General features: G+C 36.8%; 1 protein-coding gene and 1 pseudogene across 1 annotated transcript; both read right to left on the minus strand.

Annotated features, from left to right (window-relative positions):
- LOC150023279 (uncharacterized) overlaps positions 1-23,734 on the minus strand; it is a 59,093-nt pseudogene that overhangs the window by 21,343 nt on the left and 14,016 nt on the right.
- On the minus strand, positions 1,484-3,617 carry LOC137824634 (uncharacterized). The gene is made up of 5 exons (XM_068630303.2): positions 2,928-3,617; positions 2,707-2,817; positions 2,300-2,463; positions 2,065-2,221; positions 1,484-1,974 (listed from the first exon to the last, which is right to left on the minus strand). The coding sequence occupies exons 1-5, from the start codon at positions 3,471-3,473 to the stop codon at positions 1,786-1,788; spliced, it is 1,167 nt and encodes a 388-aa protein (XP_068486404.1). The 5' UTR covers positions 3,474-3,617; the 3' UTR covers positions 1,484-1,785.

Here is a 23,734-nt window from a genome sequence, read left to right on the forward strand (position 1 = left end):
AAGTTTCTCAAGGTATAAACTACTGTTTCTTGTGTATAAATCCATGATTAAAAATTCATAAAAAAAATTCCTTCATCCAAAATTTAATAATTTTAGTATTAAAATAATTTATATATATTGATTGATTATTCTAGATATTAGTAAAATACTATTTTTTAAGAATAACTAATAATTATTTGTAGAAATTAGCACAGAGACTAATAATATTTTAATAAACTAAGTTAGTAAAAAAATATTATTTTAAGGTAATTTCCTTTATTAATTATAGAAAAAAACCCTGAAAGTATATTTAATATTTTACATTATATGTCAACTTATTTGCTTTCAATTAACTACTTAATAAGATATATTATTTGGTGTATTAACGGAATGTAATCTATTGGTTGTATCCAGAAAAGAAATTCGTAGTTGTTAACATTTTGAATTCTAATAAATATTTCTTCAACCTTAAGGACTGTTTCTTTTGGGTAAATAATTATTTATTTTATGATTTTATTTTAATTTAAAACAACAAAATTAAATTCAGTAATTTATCTTATTTTTAGTTTTATTTATTTATTCAAGTCATTTTGTTTTAAATAAGTTAAAGAACATTTTCTATTAATTTAAAATTAATATAATTAATAAATTTAGCATAATTATTTGCCACTACAAAATAATTTCCTTTTAAATTTTATAAATGTATGAATAAAATATTGACAATTTTACTAACAATTCATTATTAGTTTGAGTGATTTTAATTTCATTTTGTTATGGTTTCAATTCTTATGTATAGGATTTTGTAGTTAAGGTGTTAGTGTTTTTTTCTATATAGGTTTTGTTTTGCCCCCTCCTCATGATCTTCTATCTTGTTTTTTTCTATATTGGATTTGTTCAGTGATGCTTATAACATAGTCTTCTATTAAAAAAATAATTTGGCTTTTTTGAAAAAAGTTTTGAATTTCAATGTTTAAAAAAAAATAAAAAATTAAACCATTACAATAATAGAAAACATAAGTATATTGGTGTTATTGTGGATAAATAAAAACCAAGTTAAGAAGGATTCACAGTTTAGAACCAAGTTAAGTAATGATACTTGACATAAGTTCCACTTGATACCTAAAAAATTATTATTTTATTATAATATAATATTTTATTAAAAAAAAAAAGTTGTAAAGTAATTGTTTTTTTACTGCAGTGAGAAGTGAGAAGACTAAGCACAATTTGTGCAAAAGTATGAATAACATAAAACAACTAAGCATGCGATTTTATTTTATTCAATGTCCAAAATTCACCTTCTTCTAATGTAAAAGGAAGCATACATGTTAGTTGAATCAGCAACATGTTTGGTAGAGTAATTTTGGAGTAGTTTTCATTTTAAAAATTGTCTTTGCAAAAGAAATTCAAGTCTTACTTTCATGAAAACTTGATTTTAAAGAAAATATAAATGTACCAACATATTTTTAAGAGTAATTAAACACACTATGAAAAGTTTATGGTCTAAACTGGCTCATACATAAATCCAAACACAACAAATGTTAACAAAGGAAAAAAATAACAAACATAACAAATGTTAACAAAAATCTCCAAAGGCAGCACTGCCACCAAGATTAAGCCTAATAACAACATAGTCATTAAAGAAAGAAATTAATCAGCACCTATGTTTTGTTTTCCACTCTTGCTTCTCAAGGCTAGTGATTTCTAGTCCCTTTGAAGCACTACATACCAACTCAAAACTAAATTCAAGATGACCAAACAAGTCCCACGGCTCTAAGAGTGACGCCACAAGAAATGTGCAGAAGATGTTCAAAGCTTCAAACTGAGATCCAGATTAGCACTTCTTCCCACCATATTACAATTTTGAAACCTATCTGATTGCTGATGTCCAATTAGTGCTGCATTTGATGATGGAGGGATGAAATTATACCAATGTTGTTGTTGTTGATTAAATTGTTTGTACCCTGATGGGGGAGGAACTTGATTCTTTATGATTCCCTTTGATTAAAAACAATGGAAGTTAAGAACGAACAATAAAATTAGAAAATGGTTACTGAGTTTTACCAAATCTGACAAACATATATATACCAGGTTGTGAAATGGTTGGAAAGCTGAAGTAGACTTGAAATTTGAGCATGGAATAGGAGGAGCTAGTCTCAGAAAATCTCCACCAAAATTATTATTCTCTTTCTTCTTTTTCTTTGAGTTCAGGTCTGAGTTGGATGGTTCAAGGGAAGGAATTTCCCTGCAAATGAAAATTGATTAAGCACAATTTGTAACTACAAAGAAATTATTAACTCAAAAGATCAAAAGTTGAACCAACCTTATAGTTGAATTGCTAAAATCCAAATTGAATTCTCTTCCACGACGACATGAAATTGTTTCACTTACTTTCATAGGAGAAGGAAAAGATAAAGATTTAAAATTGGAAGACGATAAAGGTGGGTTTTCAAGAGAGAAGGAGCTTGGTCTTTTAATCCCTGTCATCTGCACCAACATCACTGTATTAAGATTCTACAATGTCATCTATTCCAAATTTTATAAACAAAATCCAAGGAAAATAATCCGATCACAAACATTGAATTCATCAAAAATATCAATATAAAAATTAAAAGAAAGGATATATATGAACAATTAAATGAAAAGATGTGTTCAGATACATGAACAAAATTCATGTGAAACACTATCTTGAAAAAATTCAATGGTTGGAAGAGTTGAAATTGTGAATACCCTCTCCTCCTGCCTCTTAGAAACATAGCATCCACTGTAGTTTTGGTTTGAAGGGATCTCTATTAGAGGATTAGGCACATTTGTTGATGAAGTCCCTGAGGAGGCACTCACCTGAAAAATCAAAACCAAATCTGTGTTATTCCACAGGAAGAGAATGGTGTAAAAGATGGAAACCATTATGAAAATTGAAGAGAGAGAGATTAAACTTTAAAACATCTTACCATTGATGAAGAAGGATGATGATGTTGTTGTTGTTGGGTTCTTTGCACCCAATTGAATGATGGGCTAATAGGGTTGGACTCAGAAGGCAAAGTTGATGCAAGAGTCAATTTAGGGTCCATCCTTAAGTTCTTGTTCTCATTTTCAAAATTATGGGGGGTCCACAGGTGGGGCCCACCCACACGCCCTTGAGGTGGAACACCATGCAAACAAGCCTCAGAGCCACCACTGTTTGCTAATGAAACAGTGCTTGAAGGCAATGAATTTGGAGAAGATGGATGATTGGTGTGGGGAAAGTTTGCAAATTGAAGACGCAGATCACAGGGGGAATTGTTTGATGATCCAATTGCACTTGTTGCTGCGGCTGCTGCTGCTTTCTCCTTTTCCTCTTCTTCAAGTCTAATTTTTTCAAGTTGTGCCACACCAAGTCCCCTCTGTGGCACCTTCTTTGGCTTTGGCTTTTTGCAAGGTCTACCAGCACCTTTTCTACTGCCACCAGCACCAGCACCATCGTTCTTACTCTTAGAGCTTTCATCATCTTCACCCATTGCTGCTATATTTCAAGCACCACACACGCACTATAGCAATGGTCCAAGTAACTCCAAGGCAAATAAAACCAAGTTCAGAATAAAACAAGGTGTCAGTGTCACCACCACCCCAGTGGTTTTATGCAAACCTTGAATGGTCCTGTGAGCAAATGTAGAAGAAAAAGAGAGAAAAAGTAGAGTCAATAGGGTGGTAAAGACATAAAGTATCTGAAAGATTTCGGATTTTTCTAAAATCTAGATTTGTTTGACATAGACATGCATCATCATCATATCTTATATAGATACAAAAATCGAAACTCAAAATAGCCTAAACAAGAAAAATGGAATGCATATTCAAAACAAAAACCAAGCAAATGTATGGCAACTAAATATTATATTCGCCAACAACACACTCCTCAGTGGTTTAAAATCTGATTCAAAAGATTTCAGTGATCTCTACTATAATTTGCATATACCAGAAAAATCACACACCCTTTTTATTAAATGTGTTTGTCTAAATTACACTGAAAGAAAGATCATAGATTCACACCTCACTCAATCATATGGTTCAGATAGATATACCTGTATCAGTAATTTTTCTTTTTTTCTTTCTCTCTAAATCATTATGAACTCTAAAACTATCTAGGAGCCACTTTGGGAAGAGAGTGTCATCTTAGGTTGTTGTTTGTTTCATATATATCATGGGAGGACCACAATACCTTTGTTGTCTTTTATAACTTTCTTGTCTCAAATGTGTGAGTCCCACTTATGGTTTTTACTACCCACCAAAGAGCCTTCATAGTAACTCATGGAAGAAGCAAAGGAAATGGACAATTGTGCAGTAAGGAGTATTTATGGATAGTAGTAATGAGTGTCATTAATAAAAGTAAAAAAGTCAATAAAAAATATTGTTAGAGCAAAAATTTAAGAATTTTTCATGACTGTTTATTTCTTTTATTAATTGTATATGTGAATTATTTAATAGGATAAAATTAAACAGTCCCTATTTTTTTTTAATATAACAGCACTTTATTTTATTTATTCTTATTCTAAAAAGTGACAAACGTATTAAGAAATGTTTAGAAAAATACTAATTACAGAATATTTAATATATTTTCTCATGGTCATAAGCGCATTCAATATATTATAGTAAATATTTAAACTATTTGAAGGTTATTTGTTAATGAATATTTTAAACACATTACTAAATAAGAAATATTTAATATATTAAATACTTTTAATTGTTTTAATAATTTATGTTAAACGTTATTTTATGTTTTCATTAAAATAAATATATTTTTATTTTTTTTCTTCATAATGCCCAAGACAATACTTAATATTATTTTATTTAAAATGATGATTGAATAATTTCATTGTTTTTTTGTATTTCTTTCCTCATACTCAGTATTTTCAAAATGTGAAACTATTTTTATGTATTTTATAAGGAATATTTAAATAAAAAACACTTTCTAACAGTCAAGAGCACTTTTATTTATTTGTGTATATATATATATTAAAAATGGTTTTCTAATCTTCGTTTAGTAATGAAAATAAATAAAAGAATAATATAAAATAATTTTATATCGAACACAATAAAATAATATTTTTTTAAGATAATTTAAAATATTTATTCATTCCTAATAAATAATATGAAAGAAATTAACTCATTTTAAGGTTAAATATGTTTTTTTTATGTATTATAATACGATATTGATTTTCATCTCTAGTTCAAACTTTTGACCATCCAGGTAATACCTATATGATGAAAATGATTAGAATGAGTCATTCTGTATGTGAAATGCTTGTTAGTTTTTTTTTAAGATTTGTTGTTGTTTTGATTGCACACTATGTCCACTATAATTATTTCATTTTAGGGTTAAATATGTTTTTTGTGCATGTATTATAATACCAAATTGATATTCATCTCTAGTTCAAACTTTAAACCATCCAGATAATACATTTAGTATGAAAATGATTAGAATAAGTCTTTCTGTATGTGAAATGATTGTTAGTTTTTTCAATATTTGTTGTTGTTTTTATTGCAGAATATGTCCACTATAATTATTTCCAATAAGTTGATGAGGTGAAAATTCAAATTAAATCAATTCCACATGTAGAAGAACTTATTCTAATTATTTTCATCTATAAACACTTGCATGGTATAAAGTTTGGACCAGAAATGAAAAACAATTATAATATATTATAATCTTGGGACGGAAAAACATAATTAACCCTTCATTTTATAAAAAGTTAGTAAAAAAGAGTTATTTTTTAACTCTATATATTTTTAAAAAAAAACATTAATAGTGTTGGTTATATAAAGAATAATGGATAATTACACACACAAAATTGTAGGCGATTTGTAATGTGTTATGATGTGTTAGTAGGGATGGCAAAGCGGGCTAGCCCGCCCCCCGCTTGGCCCGCAAAGATGCGGGACGGGTTGGCCCGCCCCGCAAAGTTATTGCGGGCTAGAATTCCCAACCCGTCCCGCATAAGAGCTGGCCCGCGGATTTGCGGGCCAACCCGCATTCTTTTTTTTTATAATTAAATATTTATTTTTTTTACATTTTGTTATTAAAAAATTGTCAAATTAATCCTATATATTTGTTATTATCCAACCTAATTTTTTTTTCTTCCTTTTCAAATATAGTCAAACATCAAAACATTAAGCATTAAGATAAATATCAAATATCACTATTCTTCCACTTCCAAAACATTAAAAATACCTAATTCCAAAACATTAAACATAAACATTAATTCAAAAACATTAAACATAAACATTATTGACATTCTTCCATTTCAATAACATTGGATGCCACCTTAGAATAACTTTCATCCATTCTTTCATAATTATAATCTTCCCCATCATCTGCATATATTAAAACAATGACAATTAATTAATTCATTTTTCATAAAAATAATACAATAAAAATAAGATAACTTTTGACTCAATTGAAGGCTTGGTCATGGGTAACTTCTAAAATTGCTTCTCCTTTTCTCACTGGTGTCTTGCTCCTTTATCCTGTTTGAAATCGATTTAATTAACATGACCCAGTTTAGGGTGATAGGTATCTCTATTTCGATGGTTGTTGGTTTTTGTGGGATGTTGGGTTGGTGGATAAGAGTTGTTGTTCTTTTTACCCCTTGTTATGGTTGCAGTGAGTTTGTATTGGGTTTGTTTTGAGTTTTTACAGGTTTGTACGGGTTTTTTTAGTGGTAGATTTTTTTGTACGTGGCCATGCTGCTACTAAGTGCCAATTTTTTTTCTTGCAGGTTAGCGGGCCAGCCCGCCCCGCCCCGCTACTGGCCCGCGCGGGTTGCGAATTGCGGGCTAATGCGGGGCGGGCTAATGTGGGTTAGCGGGTTGAAAAGGTCATCCCGCCCTGCGTTTTTTACCAGCGGGCCGCGGGCCAGCCCGCACGGCCCGCCTCGCTTTACCATCCCTATGTGTTAGTAAATATCCATGCATTTAACTTTAATATTTTGATAATTTCTGTTTTTTATCTTTTTCTTTAATTTCAAAAAATAATTGAAGGTAAAATAAAAATATAAGACGTCTACATAAAGGAGAAAATCGCATTTATATATATTGGTATGGTTACAATAAATTAATACTATATTTCAAAAACAATTTTTTAATACATGTCTAGTTTCTCATTTAGTTTATTAATGTTTAACGATAATATATTACTCTTAAAAAAATATTAATTGGATATATTACTATCGCAAATAAGATTTTTATATAAAAGTACATTTAATAAAAAAAAGAGAGTCAAATCCTAATATAGCTGAAGAAATAAATAGCATTTTCTCTATATTTTAAAATAATAAATATTTTGAATCAAGAACGCATGAAATTAATATATAATTAAAGAGTAATTTTGTTTTTTCTCAAAATATTTTTAATACATTATAAATAAAATATTAAATGAAAAGATAAATTCAATTAATGCAAGAAACTATAAAACTATTAAATAGTAACATTAAGTATTTTTAATTACTTTATAATTTATTTAATACTTTAATTACTAATAGCAAAAGTATTAAATGAAAAGATAAATACATTTAATTTTTTGAAAATATTTAATGGTTTGAATATTAAAAAAACATTGAATATTTTATTCATTTAATAAGTATAGAAGAATTAGAAGGAATATTTAAAATTATTTATCACTAAATTATCCATTTAATAATGGGCAGAAATTATTTTTGTGTACTCATAACAAGTATTTAATAAATTGTGTTATTTCTAGAATGTGCTATGCAACCTTCTTTTGATTTGACCTTTGTTAATTGAATTTATTTTCTTATTATATTGAATACGAAATAAAGATTGTAAAAAAATTAATGTTTGTTTTAAAAGTAATGTAAAGTGTGTGTATGACACAGAGTAAATAAATCTAAAATTGCATTACTTACATTATTAAAAAATATTTCACCAACATTTTTTACAGAATTGTAAACAACTTATGTTCCTTAAACGGCTAAATGGGTTTCAATTTTTAGTAATTCCTGAAATAAAGAACATGAATAAACTACTGTTTCTTGTGTATAAATCCATGATTAAAAAGTTATAAAAAAAAATTCTTCATCCTAAATTTAATAATATTAGTATTAAAATAATTTATATATATTGATTGATTATTCCTAGATATTAGTAAAATACTATTTTTTTAATAAATAATATTTTTAAAGAATAACTAATAATTATTTGTAGAAATTAGCAGAGAGACTAATAATATTTTAATAAACTAAGTTACTAAAAAAATATTATTTTAAGGTAATTTCCTTTCTTAATTATAGAAAAAAAACCCTGAAAGTATATTTAATATTTTACATCATATGTCAACTTATTTGCTTTCAATTAAGTATTTAATAAGATATATTATTTGGTGTATTAACGGAATGTAATCTATTGGTTGTATCCAGAAAAGAAATTCGTAGTTCTTAACATTTTGAATTCTAATAAATATTTCTTCAACCTTAAGGACTGTTTCTTTTGAGTAAATAGTTATTTATTTTATGATTTTATTTTAATTATAAAACATCAAAATTAAATTCAGTAATATATCTTATTTTTAGTTTTATTTATTTATTCAAGTCATTTGGTTTTAAATAAGTTAAAGAAGATTTTCTATTAATTTAAAATTAATATAATTAATAAATTTAGCATAATTATTAGCCACTACAAAATAATTTCCTTTTAAATTTATATGAATAAAATAATGACAATTCATTATTAGTTTGAGTGATTTTAATTTCATTTTGTTATAATAAGTTTCAATTCTTATGTATAGGATTTTGTAGTTAAGGTGTTAGTTTTTTTTTTTTTCTATACAGGTTTTGTTTTGCCCCTCTGCATGAACTTCTATCTTGCTTTTTTTTTTATATATTGGATTTGTTCATCAGATGACACATAGATGAATTCTAGAATGTCAGTCTAAATAGGATGCTAGAACTCAAAGTGATGCTTGTAACATAGTCTTTTATTAAAAAATATATTTGGTCTTTTTGAAAATAGTATTGATTTTCAATGTTTTACAAAAATAAATAAATTTAAACCATTACAATAATAGAAAACATAAGTATATTGGTGTTATTATGGATAAATAAAAATTGTTTCTATTAGGGAGATGAGACATAGAGAACTATTGAATGACTTCTTCTCCTTCAGGCAGGTTTCTAGGACTTTGTTGTGATCCTTCTCGACTCGATGCTACTTCTTCTGGCCTCGGTCTCTCAGTCTTAGGTAAATGCCGAATGGGGGGTACCTGCAGAAGGCACTCCAACACTCAAGTCAGCAAAAAAGGTATTCGACACTCGGGGTGTACAGTGATAATAACGCACCTTTGTTCTTGGAGTGTGTGCTATTTATATTAGTTTAATGGGCTTACCTTATTGGGGCGGATTAGTAGAGTGGATCACACTTAAGGGCGTAGTACCTAATTCTTAATGGTAGTTTAGCTTCACTGACCTTGATTTGAGCATTAAATGGATTTAAGTGTGTCGGTCGGCCTGCAGGTCTGTGCAGGTCTTGGTCAGCTCGGTCAGGGAGACCGAGTCGTGGTAATGTCCAGTCGGTCCATAATAGTACACTTGCCCCCAGGCTCAAGGATGAATGTATCTGATGAGTCTTTAATGATAGGTGTCGGTCGGTTCTCATTAGGTGAGTGACTATTGGGCTTCCCGAGGTATGACATGACCTCAGGCGGCGTAAAGTGATCCGCATTAATGAGGGTTTTTTCGGACGTGAACCATTGGATTTGGGAGATCTAATGGTTGAGATCGTTGTGACGCTTCATCTTCTGAGGTCCTTGGCGCTTATAAATAGTGGTCCCAATAGTGTCGAGGTACTGAGCTACCTCTCTGCTGAGTGTTCTGATAATCGAGTGTTTCCTCGTCTTCCTACTCTGATAACCGAGTGTTTTCTCGTACTCTTGCTGTCTCCCGGTCTTCAGCTTTGTATAAGGTTAGTTATGTCTACCTTGTCTCGGCCTACCTCTTTTTCTTCTTCTCCCCCTTCTCCTCCTCTTGCTCGTCCCTCTTCTCCGTCCTCTCTTCTGAGTCCTCTACAACCTATTCTTTGTCGGTCGAGGTGGCCAACGTGCCACTCCAGGTAGAGGTTGTTAGGGGAGATGACCCGGCCAACGCTGTTGACCGGTCGGGCTCTCCTTTGCAGAGCATCCCTCTGATAGATCTTAGATGGGTCAATCGTAAGGTTGTTGGGATCTCGTCTACCTTTTCGACCGAGGCTTTTGTTTCCAAATTTTTGGATAAGTGCCCGGTTTTGAAGGAGGGCGGGCGTTCTAGCTTCTTTAGCATTGAGTCGTGCTTGTCAACCGAGAGTGTTTGTTTGGGGAGACCAAGTACCGGTCCCCCCTTCTTCTACATGTATTCCTTTCTTTTCTTGGACTTACATGTTTCTCTCCCTTTTGATAAGTTTACAATGGGCGTCCTTTGGGCGCTTAATGTGGCTCCCGCCTAGGTTCATCCAAACACCTGGGCGTCCATTCAAGCCTTTCGCCTAATATGTGACGTCCATCTCCTTCACCCATCCAGCCCACCCTGTTTCCTGGCACTCACTGATCGGTCGGTCAGGGAGTGTTCTTTTCAATTCTTTCGCCATCTCTTATAAAAGATTTAAAGAGAGGTTTGTTAAGGTTTAAGTTCGACCGAAGGCGACAACCTATTTCTTTGATGAGACCGGACAGTCGAGGTTTCCCCTCTACTAGACTAACCAACCTCGTGATTTTAAGGAGTGGCCGAGGCCGACCGGGAGTGCCGATGAGTTGGATATTCTCTCACTCTTCGATGCGCTCCCGAGGAAGCTTCCCATAAGAAAGTTGATCGGAGCCTATATCGAATCGGCGCGCTGGGCGACCGTTAAGGGTATGAGAATTTACTTTTGCTATCAGTCGGATTTGTAATCGCTTTCTAACACTTGTTCTTTTTTGCAGAAATTATGGATCAAGAGTGCCCGACTGGTGCTACTGTGTTGGAGGGCTTCATAAAACGGGATGCCGAGAGAAAGGGGCGCCCGAGTATTAATGCACTGGACACTGTGAGGAGCCCGGGTGCCCGTTCTGGCAAGGGCTCGACCGGCCCTTCCAGCAAGTCGAATAAGCAGTCAAGGGAGGGGGGTAACATTGCCACCACGACCCGCTCCCCTGGGTCGCTACCGCCACCTCCACCTCTTCGGGAAGCGATTGAGGTGGACTCGCTCTCGCCCAAGCAAGCTGAGAAGGCGATCGCCCCTCCAGAGGCCGGGCGATCGACGACGGTTTCAATGTCACCCTTGGCCATTCTGGGGGGTGACATGCAGTTCTCTCGGGGGTTGCGCCTTGCACTCCTTGAAGCCACTCGAGAGGTTATTTGGGTCGTCCCCTCATCGAATTTGCTAAAGGAAGGCCTGGAAATGTTCTGTCGGTCGGTGGTCATGATCCAGCTGGGATCTTAAGACTGAGACCGTCATGCCGAGAAGATATCCTAGCTGGAGCATGAACTGGCTGAGGCGTCTGGCCATCTGAAGCTGTCTTTAGTTGCTACCTTCGAGTTCTCGGAGAGATTGGCTCGGGAGGTGGTCGAGAAGGAGATAGCTCAACAAGGAGTTGCTGAGTTGAGCACCGCTTGGTGGAGATGGAGGCCGAGGTGGCAAGGGTGATGGCTGAAAGCACCCGACTAAAGGGATGGTGGAGGAGAGAGATGAGAAGCTCTCGTCCATGGCGACCGAGCTGGCCCGTTTGCTAGCTGCTAGGGACGAGGTCGAGGCGGAGCTGGACCGCAACTATGACCAGACCGAAGAGTTGTTCAAAGAGAGCTTCCTTCAAGCATTCCACCAGGCCCATGTTCTTTATGGGGGCCGCCGACATCTGGTACCTTCGACCTCAAGAACAAGGTGTACCAGGGTCGGATCATGCCGATTACTGAGATGAAGGCCTTGGCGAGGCAGCAGTCTGGGCCGACCGAAGGGAAGGAAGACAAAGACCATCAAAATTAGTTTTGCTAATTCTTTCTCTTCGGCCGGGTTGTGGCCTTTTTGCTTTAAATTTCTCTCCCCCCGAGGCTGGGGTGTGGCCTCCCCCTTTATGCTTTTAATTAATATACCAATCTTTTCTTTTATTACTTTGTATATTCGGTTTAAACGCATTTAAATGATTTTTTTTTCACAAGTTAAAATGTCGGTCATTAATGCGAATCTTCTAACTGAACAAGTTGAATGGGCAATCGACTTCTTATATGCAATCCTTTAGGTTTGTTTATGTAATGAACATCGTTAGGGGTTTCTTGGTTTCGGCAGGATATGCCGGTTAAGGCTATATCTAGACCGAACCGAGTGAGAAGTTGGCAGGGTATGCCGATTAAGGCTACTTCTAGACCAAACTAAGTTGAGCGGTGTTGGCAGGGTATGCCGGTTAAGGCTTCATCCAGACCGAACCGAGTGGGAAGTGTTGGTAGGGTATGCCGATTAAGGCTATGTCCAGACCAAACTAAGTTGAGCAGTGTCCGCAGGGTATGCTAGTTAAGGCTTCATCCAGACCGAACCGAGTGGGAGGTGTTGGCAGGGTATGCCAGTTAAGGTTATGTCCAGACCAAACCGAGTTGATCGATGTCGGCAGGGTATGCCGGTAAAGGCTTCATCCAGACTGAATCGAGTGTTTGAAGGTGAGCGGTGTTAATACTTGAGAAAAACGCCTCGTTAAAACCTTCCCGAGAGGGCGAGGAAAGAGTGTGTGATTTTATTTCTTTCAGCTGTAATAAAACTTAAGGTGCGTGACATTCCACGTCCTTGGTACAGTTTCTCCCTTCTGGAAGCTCCTCGACCGGACTTACGTGTTGTAGCGCCTTGACGCCTGAAGCTTGCACGCGGTCTCCCTGATCTTGCTTTTGTCACGAAGCTTGCTTACCAAATCGAGGTTCACCGCTAGGCTTTCCTCATTTAAGGTAAGGTCGAACATTTGCTTTCGAATAGTGGGCTCGCCCACCTCGACTGGGATCATTGCCTCGGTCCCATACGTTATGTTGTATGGTGTTTCGGGTGCAGTTATCTCGGGGGTGCATCTGTATGCCCATAAGACTTCTATTAGCTCCTCTACCATCGACACTTCGCCTTGTCGAGGCGCTTCTTCAATTCGTTTAGAATGACTTTATTCGCGGCCTCGGCTTGACCGTTGGTTTGTGGGTGCTCGACCGAGGTTGTGATTGATTCAATGTCGAGGTCGACATAGAAGGACTACAACCCCTGGTCGATGAACTGCCGACCGTTGTCGATTATTATCGTGTTCGGTATGCCAAACCGACACACGATGCTTCTCCACACGAAATTTTGAACATTTTTTGCCGAGATGGATGCGAGTGGTCTGGCCTTAATCGATTTGGTAAAGTAGTCCACTCCAACAAGGAGAAACTTGGTTTGCCCCTTTCCTGGTGCGAAGGGGCCAATAATATCCATTCCTCAGATGGCGAATGGCCAAGGTGACATGAGGTTGTGCAACATTTTTGGTTTAACATGGTGGAAGGGGTCGAATTCTTGGCACTTGGCGCATTTCTTCACGTATTCGATGCAATCCCCTTGCACGCTCGGCCTATAATAACTGGCTCTTAGCACTTTAGCGTCCATCATTCGTGCCCTCGAATGATTGCCGCAAACCCCTTCGTGTGTCTCGGTAAGTACATACTCGACCTGCTCGTCCGTGATGCACTTTAGTAGGGGGCGAGTAACCTATTTAGTATAGATCTTCATTTATCATTGTGTACTGAGCACACTGTTCTTTCATCATTTTTTCTTCTTCTGGCCTGCATGTGCCGTGCTCGAGGTACTGGATGATGGGGGTCATCCAGTTATCATTTTTGGTCTTGGCTATTTCAAGGCATTCGGTTTCTGACACACTGCGGTGGCTTAGACATATTTGTATGACTGATCGTTGGTGGCTTTTCTTCTTTGTGACTGATAGCCTAGACAAGGCGTAAGCCTTTTTGTTTTCTTGCCTCGATATGTGCTCCACAGGTTCCTTGTGGAACCGAGCGATGTTGTTTAGGGTAGCATTGTAGTAGCGCTGCAGTAGGGGTTCCTTCACTTCGAACTCTCCCTTGATCTGGCCGACCATAACCTGGGAGTCGCTTTTGCACACGACCTCCCCTTCTTTATCTTTTTCGTTACCCAAGGTTCCTATTTCAACACCAACTTGGTTACAAAATGTTAGGGATGATTTTTACATACCTCCTAATGGTTTTCACCTTTTAAGAGGATTTTTTCCAAAAAATATCATCATTCCCAAACAATGCTTTCCAACTTGGTCTGTCTATAGGACCTCCTTTTTGAACTCCCACTGCTTACAAATTCTAAGTCATGTTTGCCTTTCTCTTATTCAACTGTTAGTTTTGATAGTAAACTGACTTTGTTATATGCAGGGATCTGAATTTGTGGACGAATTCTCTCCAACTCGGGGAGCATGATGGAGATCAAGTAGAAGAGGATTTCACTAATGGAGGAAGAGGCCATCCACCCAAGCATTTAAAGTTCTTCCTTCTAGTCTTCTAAAAAATAAAGAAGAATTAAATAAAGAGAGGACCAAGCCCAAAAATAACAAGAAGACTACAAGCATTCAAGAATGGGCTCCAATTAATATCTCTCTTTGTAATTTCTTTTGTATAAATTTTTAAATAATATAGAAATAGTTTTAGGATGTGCTAAGATGGAAACCAAAAAGACACCTCCATTTGTATAACACCTTAGGCGCTAGTTTAGGAAAAGGATAGAAGAAATGATTCTTTCTATTCCTTTATGGCTTAGGCACTAGTTTAGAAGGAACTAGAAAGTAACCTTTCAAGCTCCTTCTCTTTTGTACATTTGTGACCGACCCTCTCTATTATAAAAGGGGTGCTTGGGTCTTTGAAATAACAAGTTTGAAATTGACTTTTTAGAAAGGAATCTCTACCAAATTGGTGAGTGAGTGTGAAAGGCTTATGTCTTCTCCTCGTTTAGTCTTATCTTGGGAGATCTCTTGAATTCTCAAGTGGCGGCAACAACACTCATCTTGAAGCCAACCATCCTTCAAGTGGCATGCACAATTCCAAGAGCTCCAACCACATAAGTTTCCTTGTGCTTTTCATCTTCTTCTTCCATACCCATTCCAAATCAAATTCTAAAACATGTCTTTGTTGTTTCTTGTTATTTCAATCAGTAGAACTTGTTTAGTTTGTGATTATGTTCGATAGTTTGCATGGGTTTGCTGTTCTTGTGGTTCTAAATGTGTTTGTTGAAGTTTTAATCGATGCATTAGTTTTCTTTCCTTATTTCATTCGGTTCACATGTTGAAAAATGGATTTCTATGTGATTTTGGCTTGGTTCTTGTGTTCTTGATTAAGTTCTTGAATGGGTAAAGAATCTTGATCCAATTCTAAAGATGCCTATTCATGTTCCAACTCATATTGAATTCATAACATGTTCATATCATGTTCTTGAGTTCATATCAATGTCGTAGGCTAAGTTTAACCCATCGAGTAAGGCCTCGTACTCGGCTTGATTGTTGGTTGCCTTGAATCCAAATTGGAGCGCTTGCTCTAGGAGGAGGTCGTCGATCCTTCTAGGACGACTCCTGCTCCACAGGCTATCTTGTTGGACGAGCCATCCACATAGAGTGTCCATCCGGCCGACATAAGTGGTAGCGGTGTGATCTCAGCCGAGAAGTTGGCCAAGCACTGGGACTTGATAGCCCCTTTTGGTTGATACTGGATGTCGAATTCGAAGAGCTCGACCGACCATCCTATCATTCGTCCTGCAAGGTCGGGTTTAGATAATATTTTAAAGATGGGGTAGTCGGTTCTTACCGTGATTGAATGGTTTTGGAAATAAGGGTGCATTTGTCTCGCCTTGAGGACTAGGGCGAGCGCTACCTTTTCAATCATCTGGTACTTCGTCTTTGCCGCATGAAGCATCCGGCTAACAAAGTATATCGGTCGTTCCTTGTCTTCGACCTCCTACACCAACGCAACACTGATTGCCTCTTCCGAGATCGCCAAATATACCAGGATGGAGTGGTCGGGTCTCGGCTTTTGTATGATCGATGGAGATATTAGAAAATCCTTCAGTTGCTTGAAGATTTCCTCGCATCTGTCATCCCAGCTGAACTTGGATGCTTTCTGAAGTAGTTGCACCATCGGTTTTGTTCACTCGACTAGTCGAGGGACGAACCTGGAGAGGGTTGTCAGGTACCTTAGGAGTTGTTGCACCTCCTTGATGTTCTTCGAACTCCTCATGTCGGTGATGACTCGACATTTGACGGGGTTGGCCTCTATCCCCTATGGGTCAACATAAAACCTAGGAATTTCCCTCCCTCAACCCCGAATGTACACTTTTCGGGGTTGAGCTTCATATTAGCCCCCCTTGAGGGCTTTGAATACCTCCTCGAGGTTCTCTACATGTTGGTAGAAAGAGTTGGATTTCACGACGATGTCATCCATGTACAACTCCACACACCGATCGATCAAGCCTTGAAAGATTTTGTCCATAAGGCGTTGATAGGTCGTCCTGACGTTTTTGAGGCCGAACGACATGACCTCATACTAGTCGTTGGCATTGGTCATCATGAAGGTCGTCTTGTCCTTGTCCTTGGAGTGCATACTTATCTAGTTATAGTCTGAATAAGCGTCCAGGAAGCTTAGGATCTTATGGTCGGCCGCCCCATCCACTAACCGATCGATATTCAGTAAGGGGTAGGATTCTTTCGGGCAGGCGCTGTTGAGGTTCCTATAATTGACACACATTCTCCAGCTGCCGTTCGGTTTAGTCTCCATAACGACATTAGCAAGTCAGGTCGTATACTGAGCTTCCCGTATAAACTCGGCCGATAGAAGCTTCTCGGATTCTACTTTTGCTGCTAGGCACTTCTTATCATCGTAATCCCTCTTCTTTTGGGTGATCGACCGTGCTTCTTTGAACACTGACAACCTGTGTGTGATGATATCCAGGCTTACACCTGGCATATCAGACGGTGTCCATGCAAACAAATCCACATTCTTCTTTAACGTGGCATGCATTATCTCGGCTTCGGCTGCTACCATGGCTGTTCCAACAGCGGTATTGTGTTCCTCGTCCAGGAGGGATACTCGCCTCAGCTCTTCTCTAGCCTCTAGCCTATCTTCGGTCGCCCGAGGGTCGAGATCCACCAACACTCTGGTTGGTTCCACCGACATCGGCCTGGTCTCCCTGGATGAATGATCCTTCTGAGAGGATTTTCTCTTGGGGGAGAGGTCGTTCCTCAGTGGTTCTACTATGAGGCTTTCGACATAGCATTCTCTTGCCTCCTTATGGTCGACGTGGACCTTGAAAATATCCCCCTATTATTAGAATGTCACCGCATTCACTTGGTGCATCGCCCGAAGGTGCTTCTTTCGGGCGCTGTTTGTACTCCCTCCACCAATGAAGCCGCCAGCTATGGTATTAATGACCTCTCGGTTGCCCCTTCTTTCGACGTCCCGATGAGGATCATCTCTTCGAGACTTGCGGTCTCGGTCGTTTATGGTTCGTGGGGGTGACCGTCTTCTTTTGGCGGGCTCGTCCCTACGAGGGGAGCGTCTCGAATCTTGGTCGTCCCTGAAGAACCGACGAAGGTGTCCGGCTTGAATGAGCTCTTCAATTTTCTCTTTCAAAGCCTGACATTCCTCAGTGGAATGTCCGTTGTTTGGTGGTACCAGCACTGCTTCCTTCGGTCGACGTTGTTGGGGTTTGCCACCTTCCTAGGAGGAGGAATCAACTCGGCATTGAGTGCCTCGCCTAGGATTCTCCCCCTCTTTGCAGTTAGGGGGGTATATCTCGAGAACCGGCTTCCTCAGTCTCCCTGGTTATCTCTGCGTCTATCACCACGTTGGCCAGTTCGACCTTGGCGGTCTTTTTTCATCCTTGCTTTTCTCCCCACTAGCCTCGGCTCGGACCTGATTGCGAAACTCCCTAAGTTCCTCCAGCTGCATGAACTTAGCAACTCTCTTCCTAAGTTCATCCAAGCTGGTGGCTGGCTGCATACACAAATTATCAGCAAATGGTTCGGGTTGCAGGGTTGTCAGCATATGATGCATAGCCACGTCCGGGATGAGATTTCGGATGGTCATGGCTACCTTGTTGAATCTGTCAACGAAAGCTTTGAGTGACTCTCCCTTCTCCTGGCGGATGCCTACCAGGGCGATGGAGGTTAAGTGATGCGACCCACTGGTGGAAAATTGAGTCTCAAACTTCACCACAAGTGTGGCGAAACTGTTAATGGAATTGGGTGGAAGCATTGTAAACCAACTAAGGGTTGCTCCCTTTAGATATGTAGGGAATACTCGGCATAACAATGCATCGTCCGAGGTGTAGAGACTCATGTGGGTAGTGTAGGCGTCCATATGCTTGTCCAGGTCAGCAGATCTATCGTATCAGTCACTGTGGAAACCTTTCCATTTGTCCGGCAATGGAACTTCAATGATAGCATTGGTGAAGGGGTGTCGACGGGCCGAATACGTCGTGGCAGTCATCCTGGCCGACTTGTTGAGACAGGATTCACCATCCATCTCGTGTGTGGGGACCTTGTCCCTTGTCTCCTCCACCGGTCTCGGATCGAGAGGAGAGGTGTAGGACTTGCCGACATCATTGGTCAGCCCAGCAGACGGTCCTCCCTCCATCATTTTCTTCTTCATCTCTTCATTCTCCCTTCGGAGATCCTGCATCTCTTGCTCGTTCTTCTGGGAAACTTCTTATGTCTTCCACTTCATCTCAGTCATCTCTCTCTGAAGAGACAACAACAACATTGCCTGATCGACTTCAGTCATCATTTCCAAGCTTCTGGTTGAGACCATCTACCTTCCCTCTTCAACTAGTTTCTCTTGGCCCCACGGTGGGCGCCATTTGTTCCTACTAGAGAGATGGGACCTAGAGAAGTATTGAATGACTTCGTTTTCTTCCTTCCTTCGGGTAGGTTGCTAGAGCTTCATTGTGATCCTTCTCGACTCGATGCTACTTCTTCAGGCTTCAGTCTCTCAGTCTTAGGTGGATTCCAAATGGGAGGGGGGGTACCTGCAAAAGGCACTCTGACGCTCAAGTCAGAAAGAAAAGGAAATTCGACACTTAGGGGTGTACAGTGGTAATGACGTACCTTTGTTCTTGGAGTATGTGCTATTTAGATTATTTTAATGGACTTACTTTATTGGGCCAGATTAGTGGAGTGAATCACACTTAAGGGCATATTACCTAATTCTTAATGGTAGTTTAGCTTCACTGACCTTGGTTTGAGCATTAAATGGATTTAAGTATGTCGGTCGACCTACACGCCCGTGCAGGTCTCGATCAGCTCAGTTAGGGAGACCGAGTTGTGGTAATGTCCGATCGGTCCATACCAGTACAAAAACCAAGTTAAGAAGGATTCACACTTTAGAACAAAACCTAGACTAAGAAAAAAGAATCAAGGCTTTGAAAGAGTTGAAGGCGAATTTTAAGAAGAAGCCAAATTAAAAGTTGAAAAAAAGAATGCGTCAAAATTAGTAATCGTTAAGGCATAAACCTTTTATCCTTATCATGTTTTCAAATTGAACAAAACTCTCCACAATTTAAAATAAAGCGTGGCATGAGAAGCTCAATTCACTTCTTTTGAAAAGTGGTTTCACAAGAGCAAATGATGATACTAATATTTTTTGCAGGGATTTCAAGTCTGACTTCCTAATAGGGATTTCAAGTCTGACTTCCTAATAGTTCAAATATAGGTTTATGATATTATATTTTTGTATTATTAGTAGACCTCTGTGTGAGGAGTTTGTTAAAATCAATTAAATACAGTTTGAAATGAGTATGATGGGGGAATTGAAGTTCATTCTAGTATTCCAAAATTAAACAAACATAGGGCGACATAAACATAGAGCAAAAAAATGTATACTCACTTTCAAACTAAATTTGAAACCAAAGTTAAAGAAAAAATGAATGTAACATGCAAGAGAAAGCTAAAGCTCGTGCAAATGTAAAAGTTAAAACTCTAATAGAAATAGAGGTCAACTCTTATGAGTCCTTTCAAACTTCAAAGCAATCTTTGAGTGACCATGCTCTATCTTCAACATCCAATAATTGTCGTTCCCAACATTTAATTTATAACTCTTGACATGGTGCAAACTATTTTTAATGAGTATGATGGGCAAAAACAAAGAAAATGCTAAATGCACCAAAATATGTTGTAGTTGTTGAGTATCCAATAAGCTTCCAATGCATCATTTGAACCACTCAAAGCACTCTTGCTACCCTCGTCTTCTCATACTCAAACACCTTCCAACCTTAGGCCAAACAATTGACCATAAAGAAGAATATTTTTATACTAGTTCACCCCAAACCTTGGGCTATGTCTAGTTTTCTCTCAAGCAAACTGCTTAAGAGGTTCCACTAATAAATAACTCATTACAACAAGCACATCACCCTTTCCAGGTTACAGTGAGTGCACAAGTCTATCCAGGATATAACGAGTACACAAACTTCTTTAGGTTATAAAGTGTACATAAACCTCTATAAGTTATACCAGTCTTAATCTCCCCCTGAGACTACGACCTCTTAAGATACAATAAAACACTCTCAGAGATAATACAATCATATCTCATTGGTTATACTTCACAATGTGAAGAATTTACAAAGTTTAGTGCACAACCCGATAAACTGGACGCTTAGAAAAGCTTATATGAAATCTCGTGTATGTTAATCTTTATGTACAAAGTTACTCTAGTTGTTCTTATCTTCGTCTACATCTTGCAAACCTTTATATAACTTTTTCAAGGATGACCATTTGAAGCTCGAAACAACAATACTTGATGTTGCACAGGTTTCGATTTGCATATCTTTATCGGTTTAGCAGTAGACACTCAGAAAGGAAACTTTTGCTCTAATGAATTCTATATGCATCTTGAACATTTATGTGCTTATAGAAAAAATCAAAATATTTGAAACATACTGTAATAAAGGCATATTAAAATTGATTAATTCTTAATCATGAATTTGAAAACCTTATGTTTTCAAAAACTTTCAATACTTGTATAACTTTAAATCGTTGAATCATATCTTTGATTTAAATCATTAATTATGATTATTACGAATTTTGTTAATTATTAATAACCATTTAAGAGATTATAAATATTTTTGCAGAAAAAATAATTAAGTTAAGAAATATCAGAAAAATTAGACCGTCTAGAGGGGAAGAAAGGAAAGAGTGCTTAATGCTTAAAACACTGTGAGACCGTCTGACAAGTTTAACATAGTAAGATAGTGTAACATATTTAACACTTGTGAGACCCTCTAACGCGTTTAGCATAGTGAGACCATCTAACATGTTTAACATTATAAGAACATCTAACATGTTAATATTATAGGCAATCTAACATGTTCAACTTAACACTGAAAATGAAAATAAACTTTGTTAGAAACCTTTACTCGTCTTACAGTTTTTTTTATTATCAAAATCTCATAAACTTACTTATCCTCCAAAGACCGTCTAGTGGATTATTGGACCTTTTAAAGGAAACTAACCTCTTTAGTGTCTTAACAATCTCCCTTTTTTTTATGATGATAAAAACTATAAGTTTTAATAACACCATAAAAGCATTAACATGCATAACGGGGATATTTTACACAACAATGGAAAAATAAGCACTTTGTATTGATGTTAATGTGAATTTGTATAAGTAAGCTCATACAAAGAATTCAAAGAAAACAAAAATTGTAATAAACAAAGAATTAGAACAAAAAATTATTTTCTCTTATTTCTTCTTGATTTCTATTTTCTATTTTACCCTTATTTTTTTACATTGATAAGTGTCATAATTACAAACACTTATGGATATTTATTGATAAAATAACTATAATTTAACCTTTAATTTATAAATTTAAACCTTTTTACATATTTTGTGATTATAATATGAATAAGAACAATTTATTCTCAAATTTGTGTTAATTTCAGGATTTTAGGGAAAAATGGAGATGAAAGGGCTAAAAGACAATAGACAAGATGAAAAGGGAAGGTTGGAACGCTTAAAAGTCGCCCAAAAGCTCGCCTAAGCTAGAATCACTCCAGAGGAATTCACTCAAGCGAGCCCAATCTCGCTCAGGCGAGACCATTCCAGAAAAGTTGGGCTTTTTCTCATTCAACTCGCCCAAGCGAGCTCAATCATGTTTAGGCGAAAAGGCATTTATCCCAAGCCCAACTAGGTTGAATATGAGGCGTGAGACATAACCCTAAACCCTAAAGGAGGTAGCCATCAAGAAGAAACATCCAGGATTTTCTTTTCTTTCTTTACATGTTTGTAATGGCCAACATGAGTGGCTAATTCTACCCCTTGGGATTAAGAGTAATCTGTTCAAACTCTTATGTATTGAGGTGATATTTAAATATAATATTTTATTCTTGATTGATGATTGATATTGTCATTTTATTCTTAACACTTGTTTTATCATGATTTTGATCCTTAGATTTGACTGAAAAGTACTTAACATATTTGAATGTTATGAATAAATTTGAAATGTTAATTGCTATCAACATCTGCTTGTAACGATAAGGAGTTTTTATAAATATGCGAGGAATCAATATAAATGAATTTTATATGGACATCAATATCAATCAAAGATAGAATATTATCATGCTTTTCAAAATACAAAAGAGTGAGAAGGATGAATCCCAATCCCAATTTTCGCAATTGAATTAATAACTCTTTACTTTGTTTTATTGACATTCTTGCAATCTCATACACAAGAAACAGCCAATAAACTTTTGCTTTTTGTTTTTTATTTAGTGAATCTTATACTTGAAAATTCAACTGTTCCTTTTGGGTACGATATTCGTCCTTATGAACAAATTATTACTTCTGACATGGTACACTTGTCGTAAAATAGTCATCAGACATCATCAAAGAGATTTCACAAAAAAAAAAATCATGATTGTTGCAAAGGGGTATTGAGGTGGCTATTAAGAAGGTGGTTGTCTCAACTGGTTTAGGCTTTTAAAAAGAGAATTTAGGATTTGGGTAGAAAAAGAGGTAGCAAGGTTATCAAGCCTCTGATTCTGTTGTTCTTCCATCTCTGCCAGATGTTGGCGATCGTCTTCCCTACCTTTCTGAATTTTCTCTTCCCACTGAGTTAAACACCTCTCCAGGAAAACTGTCTTAATCTGATAGGGAAGTTCAACTAGCATCCAAACGTTGTTCTTTTGGAATTGCTCTAATTCTTCTTTCATAGATTTTACCTAATGTTCATCTTCTAGAGCTTCCTTGACATTATTAGGTTCTAGTTGTAAGGATCATTGCAGATTCCTTTTCCTTCGATCTAGTTGATACGCCTTTGTTTGGGTCTCTAAATGATGACATTCATAGGATGGCTTTGTATCAAGGTTTAATGTCTCCTTGTTGGTTCTATGATTTCTTCAGTTTTATTGTTTGCAGACATTTCTGGTTCTTCCTTTTGATCATCTAAGGGGACAGTGAAATCATCTAGCTTTTTGACTTCTTTGTTTGGTATGCTCTCTTTTAGTTCTTGTAAATTGAAAGCGAAAGAATCTTATTACTCTGATGTTTTCTTATCAGGCATGTAGTCATTGGATCTTACATGAATTGCTTCTTCTACCACTTCTGTCCTAGAGTTATATACTTGATAAGCTTTAAAAGCTTCAAAATATCCTATTAAGATCCCTTCATCACTTCTGGAGTCAAACTTGCCAATAGACAAACCCTTTTCATTTTGAATTTGTTTAAAAAATTACATAAAACCTTAAAAGAATTGTCCTTGTGTCATAGAA

Source organism: Phaseolus vulgaris, chromosome 11 (genome assembly GCF_051622355.1).
Source record: "Phaseolus vulgaris cultivar YP4 chromosome 11, ASM5162235v1, whole genome shotgun sequence".
NCBI lineage: Eukaryota > Viridiplantae > Streptophyta > Magnoliopsida > Fabales > Fabaceae > Phaseolus > Phaseolus vulgaris.